The sequence below is a fragment of the Frieseomelitta varia genome, unplaced genomic scaffold (assembly GCF_011392965.1).
Source record: "Frieseomelitta varia isolate USP_RPSP 00005682 unplaced genomic scaffold, Fvar_1.2 scaffold_154, whole genome shotgun sequence".
Taxonomy (NCBI): domain Eukaryota; kingdom Metazoa; phylum Arthropoda; class Insecta; order Hymenoptera; family Apidae; genus Frieseomelitta; species Frieseomelitta varia.
Window position 1 is genome coordinate 607751 of NW_025109239.1, and position 20080 is coordinate 627830.

At 28.3% G+C, this 20080-nt stretch overlaps 1 protein-coding gene across 5 annotated transcripts in view; it reads right to left on the reverse strand.

The window, feature by feature from the left end:
- LOC122536064 (FERM domain-containing protein 5) overlaps window positions 1–20080 on the reverse strand; it is a 71825-nt gene that overhangs the window by 36516 nt on the left and 15229 nt on the right. For all 5 annotated transcript variants that reach the window (XM_043668125.1, XM_043668140.1, XM_043668132.1 and 2 more), the window contains exons 3-4: window positions 16552–16594; window positions 12619–12795 (exon numbers count right to left, since the gene is read on the reverse strand). In XM_043668125.1, the coding sequence (XP_043524060.1) occupies window positions 12619–12795; window positions 16552–16594 (220 nt within the window). The remainder of the gene's footprint in view (window positions 1–12618; window positions 12796–16551; window positions 16595–20080) is intronic.

The following is a 20080-nucleotide window of genomic DNA, read 5'->3' on the forward strand; positions in this document are numbered from 1 at the left end:
AATTATATGTAATGCTTTATCTTCCCCGCTAACGACGAGTCTGTTTTATAAAAAAGTGCTTATATCTTATAAAGTTCCAATCCAGTTCAAATTCAACCACTTTCAACCGTGAGCATTTAATTGTTCTAACGTAATTCCACTAAAAACGGTGAAATTATTAAGCATCGATACAGTGAACGATGCCAACCACTTTTAATATTAAAAAATGGGTGATAATTAATAACAAAAAATGAGTGAACCTAAAAATAGAATAATTATTTTATGTAGACAATGTCTTTCATACGCATAATTTTAATGATTAGAATTAATGGAAATCGTTCGAACAGGGTATGTTAATCTTTTGCGCTGGAATGACATGCCACGCACGTCGAGAATTTTTTGTCCCAAATTGCAACATTTTCTCAGTTTTAAGTATATTTAAATGTAACTATAATATTACTTCTAAATAATTTCTACCTAGTGACATACCGACAAGTTCAAAAGAAAAAGAAAGCGACGAATTATTGTATTCGGTCACTCGTTATGGCGAACCAGTTATGGCGAGCCAGCGCAAGGGGTTAAACGAAAACTAAATCCTTCTTGTGATTCTATAATTCCAGGTTCTTTCAAGTATTATAGCCGCCTGGTTTTATATGAAGTTCATCTGTACTTTCTTTAATCGTTGAACTCTTTGGCTTTGCCTCAGATTTATCTATGCTGTTCTTAAACTTTCTAGTAATTTGACTTTACATCGAGTTCGTCTTTGCTTGTCATAATCTAGCTTTCTAACTTCACGTCAAGTTATATGTGCCAGCTATATTTCATAAAATATCTTACACCGCAGGCATCTTATGTTCGAAACTCGAATATTTTAAATATTGATTGTGGTATTTCCATTAAAAGAAATGGATAATGATCATTTGGTAAACTACGAATTAATAAAAACGCTAACAGACATTTTTTTATTTTTTATGAGCAACATTATGCAGCATTGTACAGCAAATATCAATAGCATGTTTTATTTCAAATCTCAAATTTATATCAATACGAAATTCATTGCTATTTAATTTTTTTACCAAAATAGATCCTTTGAAAGTATAGGACTTACTGTATATAAAACCTCAATTATCAACATACAATTCTTTTATTCCAAATTTTTATACTATTACAAAATTATCGGTAATTATTTAGAAAAGGGGGAGTCTCACCGATTTCGACGATTTTTAAATATGTTGTAAATATTAACATTTTGAACAACTTTTTCCTATACATATAACCGTCGCTCGGCCTTAGTTTCCGAGATTTTTGCAAAAAACTGTTGCTACTACTACAATGAATATTGCCTATAGCTACGTGTTTGTGGCAGCATATGTGTAAGCGTTGAATCGCCGATTGTTTATGGTTTCTATAGATACATCGAGGTGGCCGCGTGTAACTTAAAAACTCGATTTTCCATAATCTATTATCTATATTTTATTATATCTATTATTATCTATATATCGATACTCCGTAATCTTAATCTAACTAGATTTACCATAATCTCAAAGCTCAAAGTCTTTCCTTTACATCAGCTTCTTCAAACTTGCTATATTTTATTGAACCTTGAGCATTAAATGACAAAAATTCAAGGAATCTTAACGTTTTGCTACTTAATTCTAACGTTCGAATTCGATAGAATAGCGAGAAAAGATCGTACAAGTTTTAAGAGATTGTAAAGAGGAAACTTGCTATGATTAAATAAATATTCAAAGTCGATTTTCTCAAAAATAAAGCCTGAAATCAAAAAATTGTACTCTGTATTTTTTTCTTATTTCTTTGTAAAAAAATAATTTCCTGTTTACTACATGTTATCACGACGCATTTCTGTGTAATGAATAATGACTATCTAAATACTTTCTGGATCTCCGTAATACATATATATACATACTTGCAACTGTTATATATACGTTTTTAGATTCATTGCAAATTTTATTAATATAACGGCGACAGTCGAATCTTATTATACCGCTAATGATATTTCCATATTCTATAGTATGTCCAAGAAAGATGTCTTGTAGTTTCAATATTTTCGTGAACAACTTCATGCAATGTGAACATGTATTCTACATAATTTAACATATTATCATTCTTGCATATATGAACATATTTTAGTAGCATAAATATCCGATATTATCTACATATTTCTTACATACATGAACATATTTTAGTTGCATAAATATCCGATAAGTATTATACTAATTACATGAATTTCCATTCTCAGTAACCTGCACATGATGATTTGCATTATCAGGAACGGATGCAGCATGTTAAAATTTTTCGAAATCGTTGAATTAAAATTCCCGTATAACGCGGCGGATATTATAGGAAACCGGCATTACAAATTAATCCTTTTGCAGATTATATTCACTTTTTTTGCAAATAAAATTCACATTTTCACAGATCAAATTCACCATTTTGCAAATAAAATTCATCGTGTTGGTGAATTAAAAGTGAAGTAATACACTTTATTATTTCTATTACCATACTCTCCAATGATGAACTCCATTGAAGAAGTTTTTTCAAAAATTAAATTCTGTGCAAGAAATACTTTGTTGAACTTTCAAATCATGAACATTAGTGGATGTTATTAATCACTGTTGCAACTGTCACTCCTACAGATTGTCATAATTATTATGTGAATATGTATATAAAACTACCTATATCTTCATATAAATAACATTTTTAATATTTATATATTTAGTGTACGTAAATAATATTTTTACTGTTAAATAAATATAATTTTATATTTTGCTGTTAAATAAATAAATGTTTCATATTAATTTTATGTCATTTTATTTTTTGTTTAAGTATTATTACATACGTGCAGCAAAATTTTTATTTCGGAATAATAACTTTATATTGGATTTTATTTTTGTTATAATGGCATAAGAAAACAAATCTGTAGACAAAACGATTTGAAAAGGGGTGAATTTGACTTGCAATAAGGTAAATATAAAACATACGTTTACGTTACTTTGTGCTAGTTCGTACCACAAAAATTATTTTTCATATTGGATTTCTTATTTTCCAGGTAAGTAAATAATTTTGTTATATTATGTATATTATTTCTAAACTATTAGGTGTACATAAATGTCCCAGTTTTTGCAATTTACCTTGTACATTACTTTGTACGCACGTATCAAATTTAAGTCTTTTCCTGCTTGCTTGTCGTGCAGTACCGGACAAATTTGAAGAAATACTTTTTATTTAGATTAAAAAAAAGCTTCAGATTTTTCTTCCTCCATTTTTATACAAAAATATATCTGAAATTAAAAAGAAAAAAAGGAAATGATCGTAGGATAACATGAACTGATTATTATCGATTATTTTGCTTGTGATATTTGTAAACACATTTAAATAAAAGTCATGCTTCATTTAAATGTTTTTTATTAACATTATTAATTATGTAAACCTTAAAATCTACTATTTAAGTAGGTATCCGGTATTGGACGACAATTTTTGGTATGCTGTGAATTATGATTTTTTTTATTTATGTGAACTATTAATCCTCATAATAAAATGCAACGAACCCCCCCCCCCTCTCTCTCTCTCTCTCTATATATATATATATATATATATATATATATATATATATATATATATTATTCTTTTATTCTTTGTTATTCTTCTGTCGCGGCTGTCTCCGTCCGAGATAATGTTTACAAACATTATTTATTGTGTGGTTAAAGCAGTATAAAGTGTTTCTACTGATAATTAATTTTTATTCCTTTTTTTTTTTGTTTCGTTATTTAAAAGTAGCATCAACCACTTTACGGTAGCGACTCAGGTAATCATAGTCTCTTGTATACTTGTTAGTTTCAGGTATTGTAGAAGGTTCTTGATTGTGTTGTTGTCCATTTGGTTGTCATTCAGGGTGGATTTTATGTTGCACTCTAGACGTTTTCCAGTGTATTTTCTGCACTCCAAAATAATGTGGTCCACCGTTAGCGGCACTTTGCATAGTTCGCAAGTTGGAGGTTCTTTTTTGTATAGAAGATGTTGGTGGGTGAGTTTTGTGTATCCTATTATGATTCTTGAGGTTATGACTTGGTCGTGTCTTAGTAGAGTGCAGGCGATGCTCTTCTTGAAGAAGTCGTTCCTAACTATTTTTTGATGTGGTTTTAATGTGGATTTCCAGTTTTTATTCCAGTTGTCACTTATTTTCTTTTTGAGCAGGTGGAGTGTGGTTTTTTCTGGTAGGCTATTGTTGTAGTGGTTGGAATTAGATAAGTTGGCAGCTTCTTTGGCCAATTTGTCGGCTCTTTCGTTTCCAACATTGCCAATATGGCCGGGGTTACAGTAACTGTGTTGTTTCTATTTGTCGATTTGATGTAAAGCTCTTGGCAGTCTTGGATGACTGAGTCATTTGTCCACGGATTCTGGATTGATGAAATGGCGTTTATAGAGTCGCAGAAAATAGTGAAGTTCTTGTTTTGATCTGTGGACGTAAGCTCGATAGCGTGTTTAATCGCATTGAGTTCACAATGAAGGATGGGAGCTTTTGGGTGGAGTTTAATTGAGTTGTTTAGTCTATTACCGGCGACTGCATATCTGGATCCGTTTGGGGTTTGAGATCCATTTGTGTATATATGTATGTGGTTTGGGAAAATTTTATCTAACTCTTGAAATAGCGATTTTAACATGGACGAGTTACTTTTTCCTTGGCGTAGTTGAGTAATGAGGTATTGGTTTCAATTGCTGGAATGGTCCATGTGGATATGTTGTGAATAGATCTTTTCATTGTAGGATGAATTTCCATCTGTCGTTTAGACAGTTCTTAATCCTGCAGTAGAATGGAAGGGGTGTTCTTTTTTTTTTTTTGTGTGTGAGGTTGAGGTTGTTTTGTTTAAACGTGTTTTGATATACGGCGTTTAGTGGAGTGGAGGCGACTTTGGCTGCAAATTTAATGCTTAGATACTTTCTTCGAATCTGTAACGGTGATTCTGATATTTCGCTTAGAATGTCGTTAATTGGGCTGGTACGGAAGGCACCGACTGTTATTCTGAGTGCACTATTGTGTATGATTTCTAGTTTTTTTAATATGTTGGGATTGGCGGAATTGTAGACAATCGATCCGTAGTCTAACTTAGATCGTACTATTGCTTTATATGTTGATAGTAATACGTTTATATCTGCTCACCTGTTATTTGCAGCTATTGTTTCTAGGATATTAAATTGTTGTCAATTTTGAGTTTTTCGATATGAGGTTTCTAAGTTAGTCGCGAGTCAAAGGTGATTCCTAATAGTTTAATGGAAGTAGTTTCTTTTAATAGTTGGTTGTTGAGTGTTACGTTTATTTTTGTGGGTGGTTGTTTTCTGTTAAAAATTATTGTTTCTAGTTTCGTGGAAAATTCGAAGCCTGATGCCTGTGTCCATTTTTGTAATTTATCCAGAGTTTCTTGGAGTAAGATTTGAATAGTATGTGGATTTTTACCTTTGCATACAAGAGTTAAATCGTCGGCGAATGGTAGTCCCATGACTGGGTTTGTTATGCAGTCCAATACGTCGTTTATTGCGATCAGGAATAGAGATACACTTAAGACGGAGCCTTGTGGTACGCCATATTTTAGGATTTTTGGAGGAGAAAGGGTGTTGTTATCTCTGACTTTGATGTTCTGGTGGATAGGAAGTTGCTGATAAAATTGAGGATATTTCCTTTGAGGCCATAGTTTTGAAGGATTTTTAAGATTCTGCTTCTCCAGGCCTCCTGTCGTAAGCCTTCTCAATATCTAGACGTGTTATTTATTGGCAAAGACTTCACATATGTTACTTCCCAGGTTTATTAGATGGTCGTATGTGGAATGGAATTGTCGGAAGCCACTTTGGAACTTGGAAATCAGTTGTTTGCTTTCAAGGAACCATCGGAGTTTGTAATTTATAATTTTCTCCATTAATTTGCACATAGTGTTTGTTAATGCTATCGGTCGGTAGCCGTTTGGGTTCGTTGGGATTTTTCCTGGTTTCAGAATAGGAACAACTATTGCTTTTTGCCAACTGGTTGGGGAAATATTTTGAGTCCATGTACCGTTAAATATTGATAACATATAATTGAGTACTTCTTGTGACAGGTTAATTAGGAGTATGTTCGGTATTTCGTCGGATCCTGGGCTGGTAATCGAGCACTTGTTTAAGAAGTGTTGACGTTCATTGAGTTGTAGAAGCATATCTAAAGCGGATGTGGTGGGTAGGTCGAAATCTACTGTTAAGGATGTCGTCTGATTAGTTTCCGTTTCTCTTTTATAGGTCTGAAATTCTTTGGTGTAATTGTCATCGCTAGAGTTTGTTTGGAATGTTGTTGCTAGGACTTCGGAGATTTTATTCGGATCTGTGATGAGTGAATTATCTTTTTTGACTAAGGCAGGTATCGCAGTTTATGTGGTGGACCCTTTTATTGTTTTTATCTTTTTCCAGATTGATGAGAGTGGTGTAACTGAGTTTAGAGATGAGACATAGTTTATCCATGCCTGTCTTTTGCTGTTTTTTAGGGTTTTGCGGGATATTGCTCTAAGTTTTTTAAAGTTAACAAGGTTTTCTGTAATTTTATGATTTTTATACCTGTTGAAGGCATGTTTACTGTCTTTTATAGCTTGTGCGCATTGTTCGTTCCACCATAGGGTGAATTTGAATTTTTTTTTATTAGTTTTTTTTGTTCTCGGTATAGCTATGTTGGCTGCTTCTGTTAGTCGTTCCACAGCTATGTTTATGATATTAGAATTGATAGGATTTAGTGGTACAAATTAGGAATATGAGTTTGTTAGTGACTCTCGGTTCCCAGTTGGCTTCTTGAAATTTCCATTTTGGCGGCTTGTAGGATTCGCTGCTTCGGTTCAGATTGTATGTTACCTTTATTGGGAAGTGGTCACTATCATATAAATCATCGACTGTAATATTTTGGGTTATAGATGGGCTGCAGAGAGTTAGATTTATCGCACTGAACCGGTGGAATGCCGAACAAAAATGGTATTTGGTTGGTTAGTTGGGTTAATTCGGATTCGTTTAGTTGTTGACTGTTTGGGATGTATAGGTTGCATATATATATATATATATATATAGATCTGTAAGGCATGTAATTTTGGTAACTTCGAAGTTGGATGAGATCGTTATTTCCTCGCTATGTATGGTGTTTCTGATAAGGGTAGCTACACTTCCGCTTGCGTGGAATTGCGGTTTTTGTTGAAGGTTTTGTAATTTTTAATCTGTCCAGTACTCTGATGTTTGAAGTTCGTTTCCTGTAGACAGATTATTTGAGGTTGGAGATTGTCAATTAGAAATTCTAGATGTTCGAGTCGACTGTAGAACCATTAAGGTTCCATTGAATTATTTGGAGTAATAATTTTTGTATGTGCATTGCTTAGTCCTTATACGTAGTTATAATTTATTAGTAGGCAATGTTATTAGTGTTGATTTTGTGGAAGATTAGGTTGTAAGGATATATTTATTGTAGAGTCAGTTTTTAGTTTTTCTATAAGGCGATGCAGTCGATTTTTTATACTCGGGTCTTGTAGAGAGGGATGTATTGACTTCAACACATGGATTATGCCATTTGTGTCGGAAGTGTAGCTTTCGGTGGTATCGATTGGGTCTTCGTTGCCAATGGCGTTTTCCAGAAAATTTGAGTTGTATATAGTTGAGCACAAAGTTGTTAGTGGAATCTTCTAGGATTTGTTTGACTGGCTTGAGTAGATCATCCATTTGCTCTATGATTCTGATTAGCAATTGGCTGCGTTTGGATTTATTTTTTATGTTGGTGGTTGTGGGATTTCCTTTCGGATTTGGGTCATTGTTGTTTGTCGTCTTTTTTGAATTTCGTTTATCATTTGACTGGCTTTCAGTTGAGGTTGATAGTGGTCTTTTGTAAGTAGCGGAGGATTTAAATATTTCTGTGTTCTGTAGTGGATCGTTGAGTGTGTTGTTAGTATTAATTGTAGGTAGGTCGGTAGTGGTGGTGTTGGAATTTTTGTTTCTTTTTTGGTTTTCTGTTTCGGTTTGGTTTTCGTATAAAATACTTGTGGTTTCTTGTGTATTACTGGAGGATAATATCTGTTCCCTTTCTCTTGGTATATCGCTGCTGTTGGTTTCCCTATTATTATTGTTAAGTTCCCTATTATTATTGTTAAGTTGGTTGGGTGTGTAAGATACATTGTTTTGCAAAATGTCCCTCTTATTTGCATAGAAAACAACTGACTTTGTTGGTGGAAACGAATATTCGGTACTGTGTCGTCATGTGTTATTAGGAACGATTCAGGGATTTTTTGAGCATCTAGATCTACGTAAATTTGCCTTCTAAAGCTCATTATGTGCGCAAAGAAGGATTCCTGTAGTCCAGCTCGGAGAAAGGTGAGTTTGGATGTTGCTTTTATGTTTTCATCCATTAGGAATTTTTCAATGAACTCGTGGGGTACAGTAGGAGAAACGTTAAAATTATTCGTTGTGATGGATTTACAAGGATCTGACTGTGGTGTTCGTATTGTTGATGTTAAGTGTTTTGTAGTTGTTAGTAAATTGTTTTGTTATAGTTTAACTGTCGAAATAGATACAAATTCTGTTGTTGGATATACGGGATGCAAAGCGGATGGCGTTGGGTCCAGCGTTTTTGCTATGGCTATTACATAATCCTTCACGGTTGTGCCATCTATGGCATCAATTATAATTGCCTGTTCTTTACTGAGGAATGAACTATTGGTTGTGGCTGATGCATAAGATTTTTCAGGCTGTATGTTTGAAGATTTCGGTTGGTTTCGAATCGATGTAGTTTTTGTTTCCATGGTTGGGCTTCTGTAGTCGAGGTACTCGTTGGTGTCAAATACACTATATATCATTCTACTGTCAAGACGGAGTAGCGCGATACATCATCACACTCACATACAACAAAAGTCACTTAGCAATCAAAACAATTAGATTGGAGCACTCACAAGCGACAAAACACGTGTAATTTTAAATATATAATTACAAATTAATAAAAAATATCTACGATGTATAAAAGAAAACGCGATAGATCTAAATGGAGTGCTAATTTCATAAAAAAATACGGAGAATACTATTTCGAAATCTTGAAAAGTCATGACTGCTTTAGGTGTCTCAGCTGCAGTCGATGGCTTCATGACAGATAATTTAAATACAAAAATATTTGCAATTTATGCAGATAATTGAAGAAGAAAGATATACAAATTAACTTCCTTATTCGTTATATTTTTTGTAAACTATATATCTCATTATTTTTCACTATATTTCTCATTATTTTAAATCGGTCTCACCGAACTATTTTAAAATTAATATAAATTAAATATGATAAATTTTAATTAATTTCGAATAAAAATCTTAAGTTTTAAATAATGTAGGTAATAAATATAGTTTATATTTAATTCATTATTAATATATAATTTTATTACAATAAATATAAAATATAAAACTAATTAAATTATATCAAAAATAGAAAAGAATTATTTAATAATAAATAAATTTTGTAAATTTAAATAATGATAAATTAAATAAGTATAAATAAAATTTATATAGTATAGTAGTTAGACCATAACGGTCTAACCTGGATATGCGGGTGAAACCGGTCAGTTGCAGTGTAAATGTTTTCTATTGGAAATGGAAATAGATAATTTTAATTTGTCAGAAAATATGATTTATTTATAATCGTTAAATAAACTGGATAATAACTAAATTTATTCAAAGTAATAAAAATTTGAAAGAAACAACATTTTGTACATTGTTTTTTTCAAAAAGTGGTCAAACTATCCCGGATTTACCCTATATAAAAACTAATAAATATGATCTTTACTGTGCACTCCGATGTGTATCTCAAGGTAAAACAATTATCATCATAATATTCCCACATTCGATATCATACAACTTTTTACCTGAAATATATTTTCATATTTCTGATACAGAAATAATTGCATTGTGTAGACACATCGTTGTTGCTATCATGTTTTATTTAATTCACGCGACATCCAATTATCCAATTTCCTCACAGCCTTTCAACGATCAAGAACACTTTTATCTTTTAATCCAAGTTCTAATACGTACTTACAGGTTAATTTCTTGAATTTTCTTCAATTACTGTTCTTAAAACATCCCTATATACCGTTGATTTATATGATCGTCGGCCTTCTTGATCTTTGAGGCTTGCATCGCCCGAATGAAATTTCACAAACCAAAGACGTGTCGTTCATTAGCTGCATCGTTGCCGCAAGCTTTCCGTATATACAGGACGACATGGAAATAGGTGGCTGAACTTTGGTACCGTATTCTGCTTTTCCTAAAGATGAAAAAAGATCATATAAACATAGGTCCAGAAGCTCTTCCTTTCCAAGATATAAACACTTTTTGCTTATGACAGAGTATCGTAAGAATGATTAAAAATTACTTACATAAATTACTAAAAATGATTCTCCTCTACTTTGGATCAACTTTACATAGAGACTATTGAAAATATTGAAGATTTCTTTCTTTCGATTTCATTTTCGTTTCTTCAAGTATGTATATAAATCAAATTTTTTTACGATATTCCCATAAGTGAAAATCCAAATAAATTAAATTATCAGACTGTACAGACTATGCAACAAAAAGATGTTAAAACTATCACCAATCCATCAACTTGTATAACTTTTATTAAGAGCAGTTCGGGGGTACGTTTTGCAATAACATTGAAAACTTACATTTCAAACATTGTATGTAATATTTGCTTCTATATAAGTAAGTAAATTATTTGCTTCTTTTTAAAAAGAAAAAACTAATAATAGTTCTAATTCTACATGTAGTGTCTCTAATAATACGACATACACATATATATGTATATTACATTGCAATATAATAATAATAATAATAATAATAATAATAATAATTAACACAACAACAACAATATATTATAATAGCATACATATTGTTATTGTTATGTATTACAACATATTGCAATGTACTTCAATATGGATACATGTTCGTTTTTCATTATTAGGGAGAGCAGAATACGGTACCAAAATATCATTGTATTAATAAAATATCATTACTCATAATCTGCAATCGTTCATATTCAAAAAAGCATTTATGAACTTATATGGCGGAAATATCCAACAATAACTTTATCGCCACATTATTGATCCTTGAAATTATCCTGAAATAAAATCCTAAAAAATGAAATTTAATTCAGAGTATATAATTTATCTTTATGAAATTCATTTAGAAATAAACAGTGTATTGCACGTCGCTTCGTGAAGAAAATCGGAATAATTGGTTACATAATGATGCATTATGTTATGAAATCAGTTTTAAGTAATACGATGATATCTTTCTCAAAGATATATTCTCAAAAATATTTTAATTAGAAAATTCCAAAATATGTGATTATCCAAGTTCATTTAAACGATAAAAATTGGATAATCACATGGAAATATTAAAATTGGAGAAAAATTAATAAGTTCGATAATCGATTCTGAGAAACCGGAATATCTTTATAACAATAAACGAATTATAAACATGTAGAATTCTATCCTATATAATATACTCTCTAGAAAAATAGATATTTCATTTAGGATTATAAATAGAATTCCTGTAACTTTATAACTTCATGATTAATTTAGATTTTAAATACTATCAAAGTTGTAATTTCATGTTATGCTGAATGAAATGATTGTGTTAAAGCAACAAGTTATGACCGTCTGTGCAGTTATATAGTAAGTATATAGAGTATAGTGGTATAAAGTATAAATTAGTAAGAATCGATTGCTCGGACATGAAAATTATAGTGTACTTTAGAATAAAATAATGCAATTTTATACAACATCTTATACAATATGCAATTCGTCCTTTATTGCAACGAAACATTTATTACGAGAGATACACAAAGGCAATGCACATCATATATATATATAAAACAGATGAACATGTGTTTCAATAAAAAAAAATCAAATATTTAAATATTCAAAAAAAATTAATCAAAGGTTAATATGTTGGTTGCTAACATACAATTTCATTTATATTTTTATATTTGAATAAAAATGTCATTATTGTTTTAATAGAAAGCAAACTGATTGTTTCTGGCTTTTTCATAATTTCCTATTGTTTTTTTCTTAAATTATTTAAATATAACTAGTAAAATGTATTAACCTCGCATGTAATAAATATCTTCTAGGTTACAAATATGAGAAAATTGAGGAACACTACATAAGATATAATCTTCTAACATATACCACATATTCAATTAATACAATTATTACAAATTACTAATGATATTAATTACCAACATTGCTAATATTATATTCTTATACTTTTATATGAATTATGAAGCTAAATTTATTCATTTAAATACATAACGTTTTTGCCGTAATAAAATATAATTTTATGTACAACAGAAATTTACATAACACAAAAGTCTATTTAATAGCCCACTAATAAAATAACAAATAAAAAATCAAAGTTTTGTACTTCAATCAATAGAATTTAATTTATATAAATATAAAAATTCTCAATTTTCAATATCATTATGTTCAGTTTGAATGTTTTTTTTTTTTTTACTATGAAAAAAGACCTCTGTTAAAATTATTTAATAATAACTTCTTAACTTAATGAAATTGTATAAAATAAAAATACACTCACTTTGCACGATGCACGCCGCTAGCAGAGCTGCTTCACCTGGACTGCAATATAGCCGTCCATGAAGAAGGTCCCTTTTAAGTTGTTGGTAAACTTGATACCTAGTTATTTCTTCCTTCAGTCTGAGAGGATCCGGTGGATAAAATTTCACGCGAAAACTGAACAGAATCGGATCCATGTCTAGAACATATTCATAATGAAGTATTTTAATTATAACATATTAAATTGCCTATTTCTATCATTGCATATTTGTTTCTACAAAATAATTAGTATATTCAAATGATGTTTCTATTATTTTAGATTATTTGCTTTTCGTATATTCATTATTTTTAAAAATATGAGGTACAAAATTTGGTAATTAATAAATAAATAATTATATTAACTTGAAATATGTTCTCAGGGTCATGAGTCTAACAATAAGCAATTTTTCTCTATACGATATAGTCTTTGGGATATTCAAAAACATTTCTTTAATTTCTTACTGTAATGTAGCTAACTGCACAGTTTACTGCGCAGTTTACTCAATTATTATAAATATCCAAAAATTTATATATATTATACATAAAATTTATATATATTATATATTTAAATTTTTATATTTATATAGTGAAGAGTATACATATACACACAATGATAGGAAATTATCGATATTTCGTTGAAAATCATGCAACAATTTATTTGATTTCATTTTAAAACGTAGAGCCTTAAATTAGTTTTTTCCAAAAGATATTTCTACATCACGTAGCAAGTGAAAAAGTAAAAGTAGACAGGTTAATCCATCTCAGTTTTAAAAATTCAAATTTTTTCTTTACAACGACTTCTTTGTCATTTTATTGAACTTTGAACGTTAAAATTCCTTGAATTTTTATCGTTTAACCCTAATGTTGAAAATTCAATAAAATAACGAAAAAAATCTTACAAATCAAAATAGAAACTTTAAAACGTTTTAAAATGAGAGCAAATAAATTGTTATATGATCCTTTTTACAAAGTTGCAACAATTTATAAATAATTTTTCATTTAAATTAATTATAGTGCAAAACTGACTCTAAAAAAATAGTTTGTATCTGCCACAATGGTGATGGTATAAAAGATATGGTGATAAAATTTTTTTAGGAGGGTCAAAACATCCTACATTTTGCTTTTTCCTTTTTTTGGTATTCTACGTGCAAATACTCGAAAAAATATCATTCCACGTGTGTTCCATTTCACTCATCGCTGTAAATGTTTTCTTTTTTTTTTGTTTTTACGTTGTATTGTAAAGATTATATGAAAAATATAATTTGAAAACTAAATTAATAATATGAGTTAATTAAAAATAATAAATAAATAAGTTAATAATGTAAAAATAATTTAAAAATTTTTAACTATTTAAAAATAAAAATTTAATCTACTGTAGTAGATAAAAATCTAAAAAAAGAATAAAAATTTAAAAAGATAAAACTCTACTTAAAAGAAGTATAAAATCCCGGAACTGATTACTTGCAATACAATTATTTGAAGTAAAAATTAATGGAAATATTGTTTGAAACTATATATTGTTATCTCATATTTCAATGAAATACTTATTTCACAATAATATATGTATGAGTTAATGTTAAATTTCGTTATTTTATTGAATTTTCAACATTAAGGTTAAACGATAAAAATTTAAGGAATTCTAATGTTCAAAGTGATCCATTTAAGTGAGGCCATCTAAATATCTTTTCGATTTCAATTGTGATGATGCAAAAGTATTTTTTACCTAACATGAATGATATCGAAAGGCTAAAACTATTATAATATAATTAATATAATGTAATTTTATAAAAACTAAAAAATATTTTTTTTCAAGATCATTGTTTTCGGAATTTTCAAGGTCACTGATGTTTTTTTTCATACAATTATATTTTTTTTATTATATCGTGTAGTTGGTAAAAAATACGTTCAGATATGTGAAGAACATGACGCTGAAAATTTAAGTTCAACGCATAAATTTATCTCTGTCGAAATTATAGACCTTCAAGACGCAACAATCGAGAGCCTAATAACAAATGTAAATAAAGATGTTTATTATTTATTGTCAATGATAATCTCTTCTCGTAACTTGAAATCCCGAGCAGTATATCGAAATACTTCAGTAATTCATAATGAACTCAACTCAAGAAAAGATCAATATGATATTCATTTATGGTAAAAGTGATCAGTGTTTGAGGAATGTACAAAGATACATTTACTAATCATACAATTATATATTTTTTTTATTGCATCGTGTATTTGGTAAAAAAATTACCAATAATTTTGTTTATATATTTTCTGTAATTGTTCAAACAAGTAATAAATCTTTACCATTCGATAAATCTTTAAATAAATAAATAATTAAAAGAAATAACTTTCGTTTATTTTAAATTTTGTTTTTTGCCAATTATAGTTTGAGAATTACAAAATTACAAATAAAATAAAAAAAACAGTTAAATTTATATAATTTTAATTTTAACACAAAAATATTGATACACAATAATATTTACTTTACACATCTTGATCACACGTTTAATTTTCTGAATTCTCAAGTTTTTCGTTGTCACAGAAATTCAGCAACAATGTAACCGTTGTACGCTAAATGATATCCAAGTCATGCTCATGCTCTTCAACATATGTTTCAAGTTACGTTTCAGAAAGATTACTCGCACAAGACAAGAAAATGTTATACAAAATGTTACTTGACGAATACTTTGTTATATATCACTTACAATCTTGGCAATATGTAACTGATATATAACAAAGTATTCGTCAAGTAACATAATAGTAACAATAGGGCTGAGTAGAAATAAACGAAGACAGATAGGACATATATTTATATGACTTTTTTTCATTATTTTTAGGTATACAATCAGCTCCCGAAGTGGGCCCCACTAGTTACGAAACACCCTGTATATATATGGATCAGTACAATAGTCGCAATGATATCTTGGACACTTCTAATGAAAAAATAATTAATTACAGAATCACTTTCTTATAAGAAAAGTCTTATAATAATTTTCTTTTACATAATATTGTAGATAATGTTCAAATAACATAGCAACCATTGCCTTTAATGAGAAATTTTAGAAAAATATTCAAGATATTTTTTTTAAAAGAGATAAGAACTCTCGAAGAAGAAAAGAGAAAGGAGCAATCAAACAAATAAATAAACAGATAGAAAAACAAAAATAGAAAAAATTATGCTTAATTGCTTTCAGTTTTTTATATGCTTTGCCAAGATCAAATTCTTCTGTTTATTTGTATCTATAGGAATAGTACAGTATTGGGTCATTCGAGTTTGAAAATTTCATGTGGCATCGACCCACGGCAGCCAAGTACAGAAAGAAGGAAACACAATCGAAACCTTGGCCACAGCTGTTCATTGTTACACACGATCGAATTTATTACGTGCTTTTTCTTGCAGTAAAGCTTATTTCACTTCGCTTAATTCATTTAATTCTCAACATGTGCATATTGTGAACATCAACATTAATACCTATGAGAATAATTATCATAAATAAGAGATTATTATTAATACGAATTAATTCATATGAATCTATAAATAAAATATTATAAATTTGTTTCAATTTGATTATATTATAAATTTAATTCTAATTTTTTGTTATTAGGTAGTTATTTTTTTACATAATTTTGATCACTTGTCAAATCACTTGTCAATCACTTATCAAAAGCATCTTTCATCTTTTTTTTTTCATAAATTGCTGTTAAATAATTGCTGTTAATAATTGTTGTTAAAACATTCTATTCTAAACATATATTTTAACAATAGATTTTTCATCAATATTTTTACCATATTCTAATAATATGAAAAAATTAATATTAAATATTATAGTATTGAGTATTAAAATATTCGAAATATTAGAAATTATAAAAATCATATTACTTATTCAAATACGTAATGAAATTAAATACTAACCTTTCACTTGCTTAATCGCTGTTTTTGCCAGATCTAACCAATGCTGAAACAGATTTATTTAATACGATTAAATACAATTTATTGCGAAAATTATTTAATTTTAGTTTAATTATGTTTAACTAATATAATTCTACGATATAGCAAGATATTTGTACATAGAAATTTGTGTATTATTACAAATTATTGAATGTTGAATATTGGAATTGTTGACTAAAGAAATACTGTATATGCATATGTAAAAACATTTACATTACAAATAATTATAAATGAATTTCCAACATTCCGTTCTTATTGTAAATTATTATTAATATGTTAATTATTATTATTTCAATTAATTATTATTATTATACCATACGTTTGTATTTTTCTTGCAACATATAAAACGAAATCTATCTAGAAAATATACATATGTATAAATTTAAAAAAAGCATAATAAAAATAAAGTAAAATTTTAATAATAATTAAAAAATTATAACAATAATAATCAAAATATTAACAGACTAATTCGCTTTCTATTTAAGTATGACATTCTATGTACATTTTTTACTTATAAAATAGGCATTTTTACTTATAAAATCTTACGTTCTAACTAAAATAATTAATCATTTGAAAAAAGATAACTACAATAGTTAAATAAATGATTCAAGTTTTACAATAAAATCAATTTTCTTTTTAAATTATTTTTACGTGTTGCGTAATATTTAAACTGATCAATTTCCATAGTTAAATTTTATTTTTATTTAAAAAAGATAAAATTATAAAACATAGAGTCTAAAAATAATATAAAAATGTACACAACAAATGTTTATAGAAATAATCTACAGAAACAATCTATTTGGATTTATATTTTCAATGTAACAAAATTCAAGAGAAATATTATTCTGCAACACACTAAGTGTTTCCACTTCAAAATTTTCACTGCTTCTTTCTTTTAAATTAATTAGTATTAGGTTTTTCCATTTTCAACTATATCACACTAAAATACTTCTTTTCAGTGATAAACTAATATCAATTAAAAATAAAACAATCAAAAAATGTATTTATCAGACTTTACTTTTATGATTTTGAGTTATTAAGTTCAAAAATAGAAAACGTTTGTGGCTAGAGAAAAACAACCACAACAGGCCATAATGTTAGAGAAACATCTGCAATACGTTATGGCAATTTTAAATTATGATTAATATAATTAATTGACATTATGACCTCTTCTTTTACAGTTATAATGAAATATGAAATAAATTATATCACGCAATAACGTTGAAGTGAAATCAGGAAGGGATAATCTTCGTAGGATTTAGAATAGGATTTTAGCTTACATACAATCTTGCAAAAAATATAATTAAACAAAAGCGATGACTAAGGGCCACATTAATTTAGATTTGAATTTGTAAAGTTATCTAAAATTTACGTCATGTTCCATTATGATTATAAAAAGAAACGATCATAACATTTTGTTATCATTCTCTTTAATAGCCACGAAATGAATTTCGAATCATAATATAGTGTTTTTTCCTTGTCTTCTTCGCTAATAAGTATTTTCGTTCTCTTTTGAATTTAACATAGTGATTATCAATGTTACAACGATAGCATGTTGTTTGACTACATTATTATTGAATAATTTTACATATTATATTATCTATGTTATCATAATTATTATCTTTTCGCAATATTATTATTAAACAAACTTTACAATCTTTTATAGCAATGAAAATACTAAAAGTTCATAATATAAATAAAAATTTCAATTTAGTTACATTAAAAGATACTTATTGTTAGTACAACAATGTTCCCTGACATGAATTAGTTTTATATATTATATCACGAAATATTAGATAAATAAATAAACATTTCTATAATAAAGTGACATATATTTTTAATATTTATTTCCAGCGCAAATTCTTTCTATTCTAGATATTCTGATTACAACACAATTAAAACCTAAAATAGTAAAAAAAATTGATTAGTATATATGATGAAAAAGAATGTGTGGTCGAGTTCTAGAAACCTAGAGCTAGAAACTGATAGATTAATTTTTGAAGAAGACAAGGATAGAATGTTTCCATGATTATCCATGCAACATTGATTTTTTCCTGCGTTAAAGCCTCTAGCTTTCGCAGATATGTGCACTCTTCTTCAAAAGCATCATACAGCGTAAATTCCTTTTACATTGACAGATGTAACAAATATTCCTTTTTCTTTTTTATACTCATATGAACAACTATCTTCATATTGCTTTCTGTCCATATTATGTTCCGATTTATCATTTTAAATTTTTACTTATCTTCTTCTATTTATCTTTTATCGAATAACAATTTTGGTCAAGATCAGAACTGCTATTCTCAATTTCATATATTTTTACGTTTATATATTTTTTGACAGGAAGTGTGAGATTTCGATAGGTGATTTAAAATTATTATCTTAATTTTATTTATCAATATTTATTTATTTATAAATGCGCTGCAAAATGAACCATAGTGTAATTAGTTGACTGATTAGTTAATTAATTACTTATTTATGAAAAAATATTAAGGATCTAAAATATGTTTAATTTCATTATATAATAAGAATACTATATAAAATAAACAAAATTATTATAAGTTCAGGATTTCTTTTTAAATATTTTAATATTTACTTTGTTTTCATTTTTTCATTTTCATTCAATTCAATTCAATGTAATTCAATATAACAAACATTTATGATCATCAATTTCTGCATGCTATACGATCAGTATAATACGTATTTTGTGCAAATTAATCTTATCGAAGTGCTTATTCCATTGTAATAATATTATTCGCTTTAGTTTAAGTCTACAGGTATTCTAAATCGTCAAATTTCGTTGAATCTTCCATTATATCATTTCAAGTTATCAAAATATAAACAACAGGATGTTTTGTTTAAGTTCATGCAACATGATTGAATACAATATATTTTTAACAAATTTTTCTCTATAAAAGATATATACTGACATACGAATGAATGTTCCTAATAACAACACCAGTAACAATACATAGACTGTAGAGTAACAAATATGTCTCGTGTATTGTATGTGACACGATTTTAATTTTCTTTCCAGATGTAAAAAATCTCTCTTTTGTGTTATCATTATAGATTAATAAATGATTTGATTGCTTTTCATAAACTTCTATTTCATTGGCAGTTTTATTTTCTCTTTAATATCTGTATATATTTCTCACTCAGTTTTTCCTTTTCTCTGTATTATATTATAAATAATTGAAACATAACGATCAACTCTAGCATCTAAGTAGCTGTTTCGATAATTATTTACAAAGCGACTTCTCGGAGTTTGACAACCTTGAAACATGGTCAACATTCTGAACAACTTTTTCCTGTATATGTTATTGCCGGTCGTCTTTAGTTTACAAAATACGGCAGAAATTGAGAACGTTACGGTAGAAACAGAGATCGTATTTAACAAGATGTTTTCATTTTTAAAAAGAACTCTGTTGGAACGTATATATTTCGTATGAAAAAATATGTTTTAATGGAATTTTTATAAAAAGAGATGTTA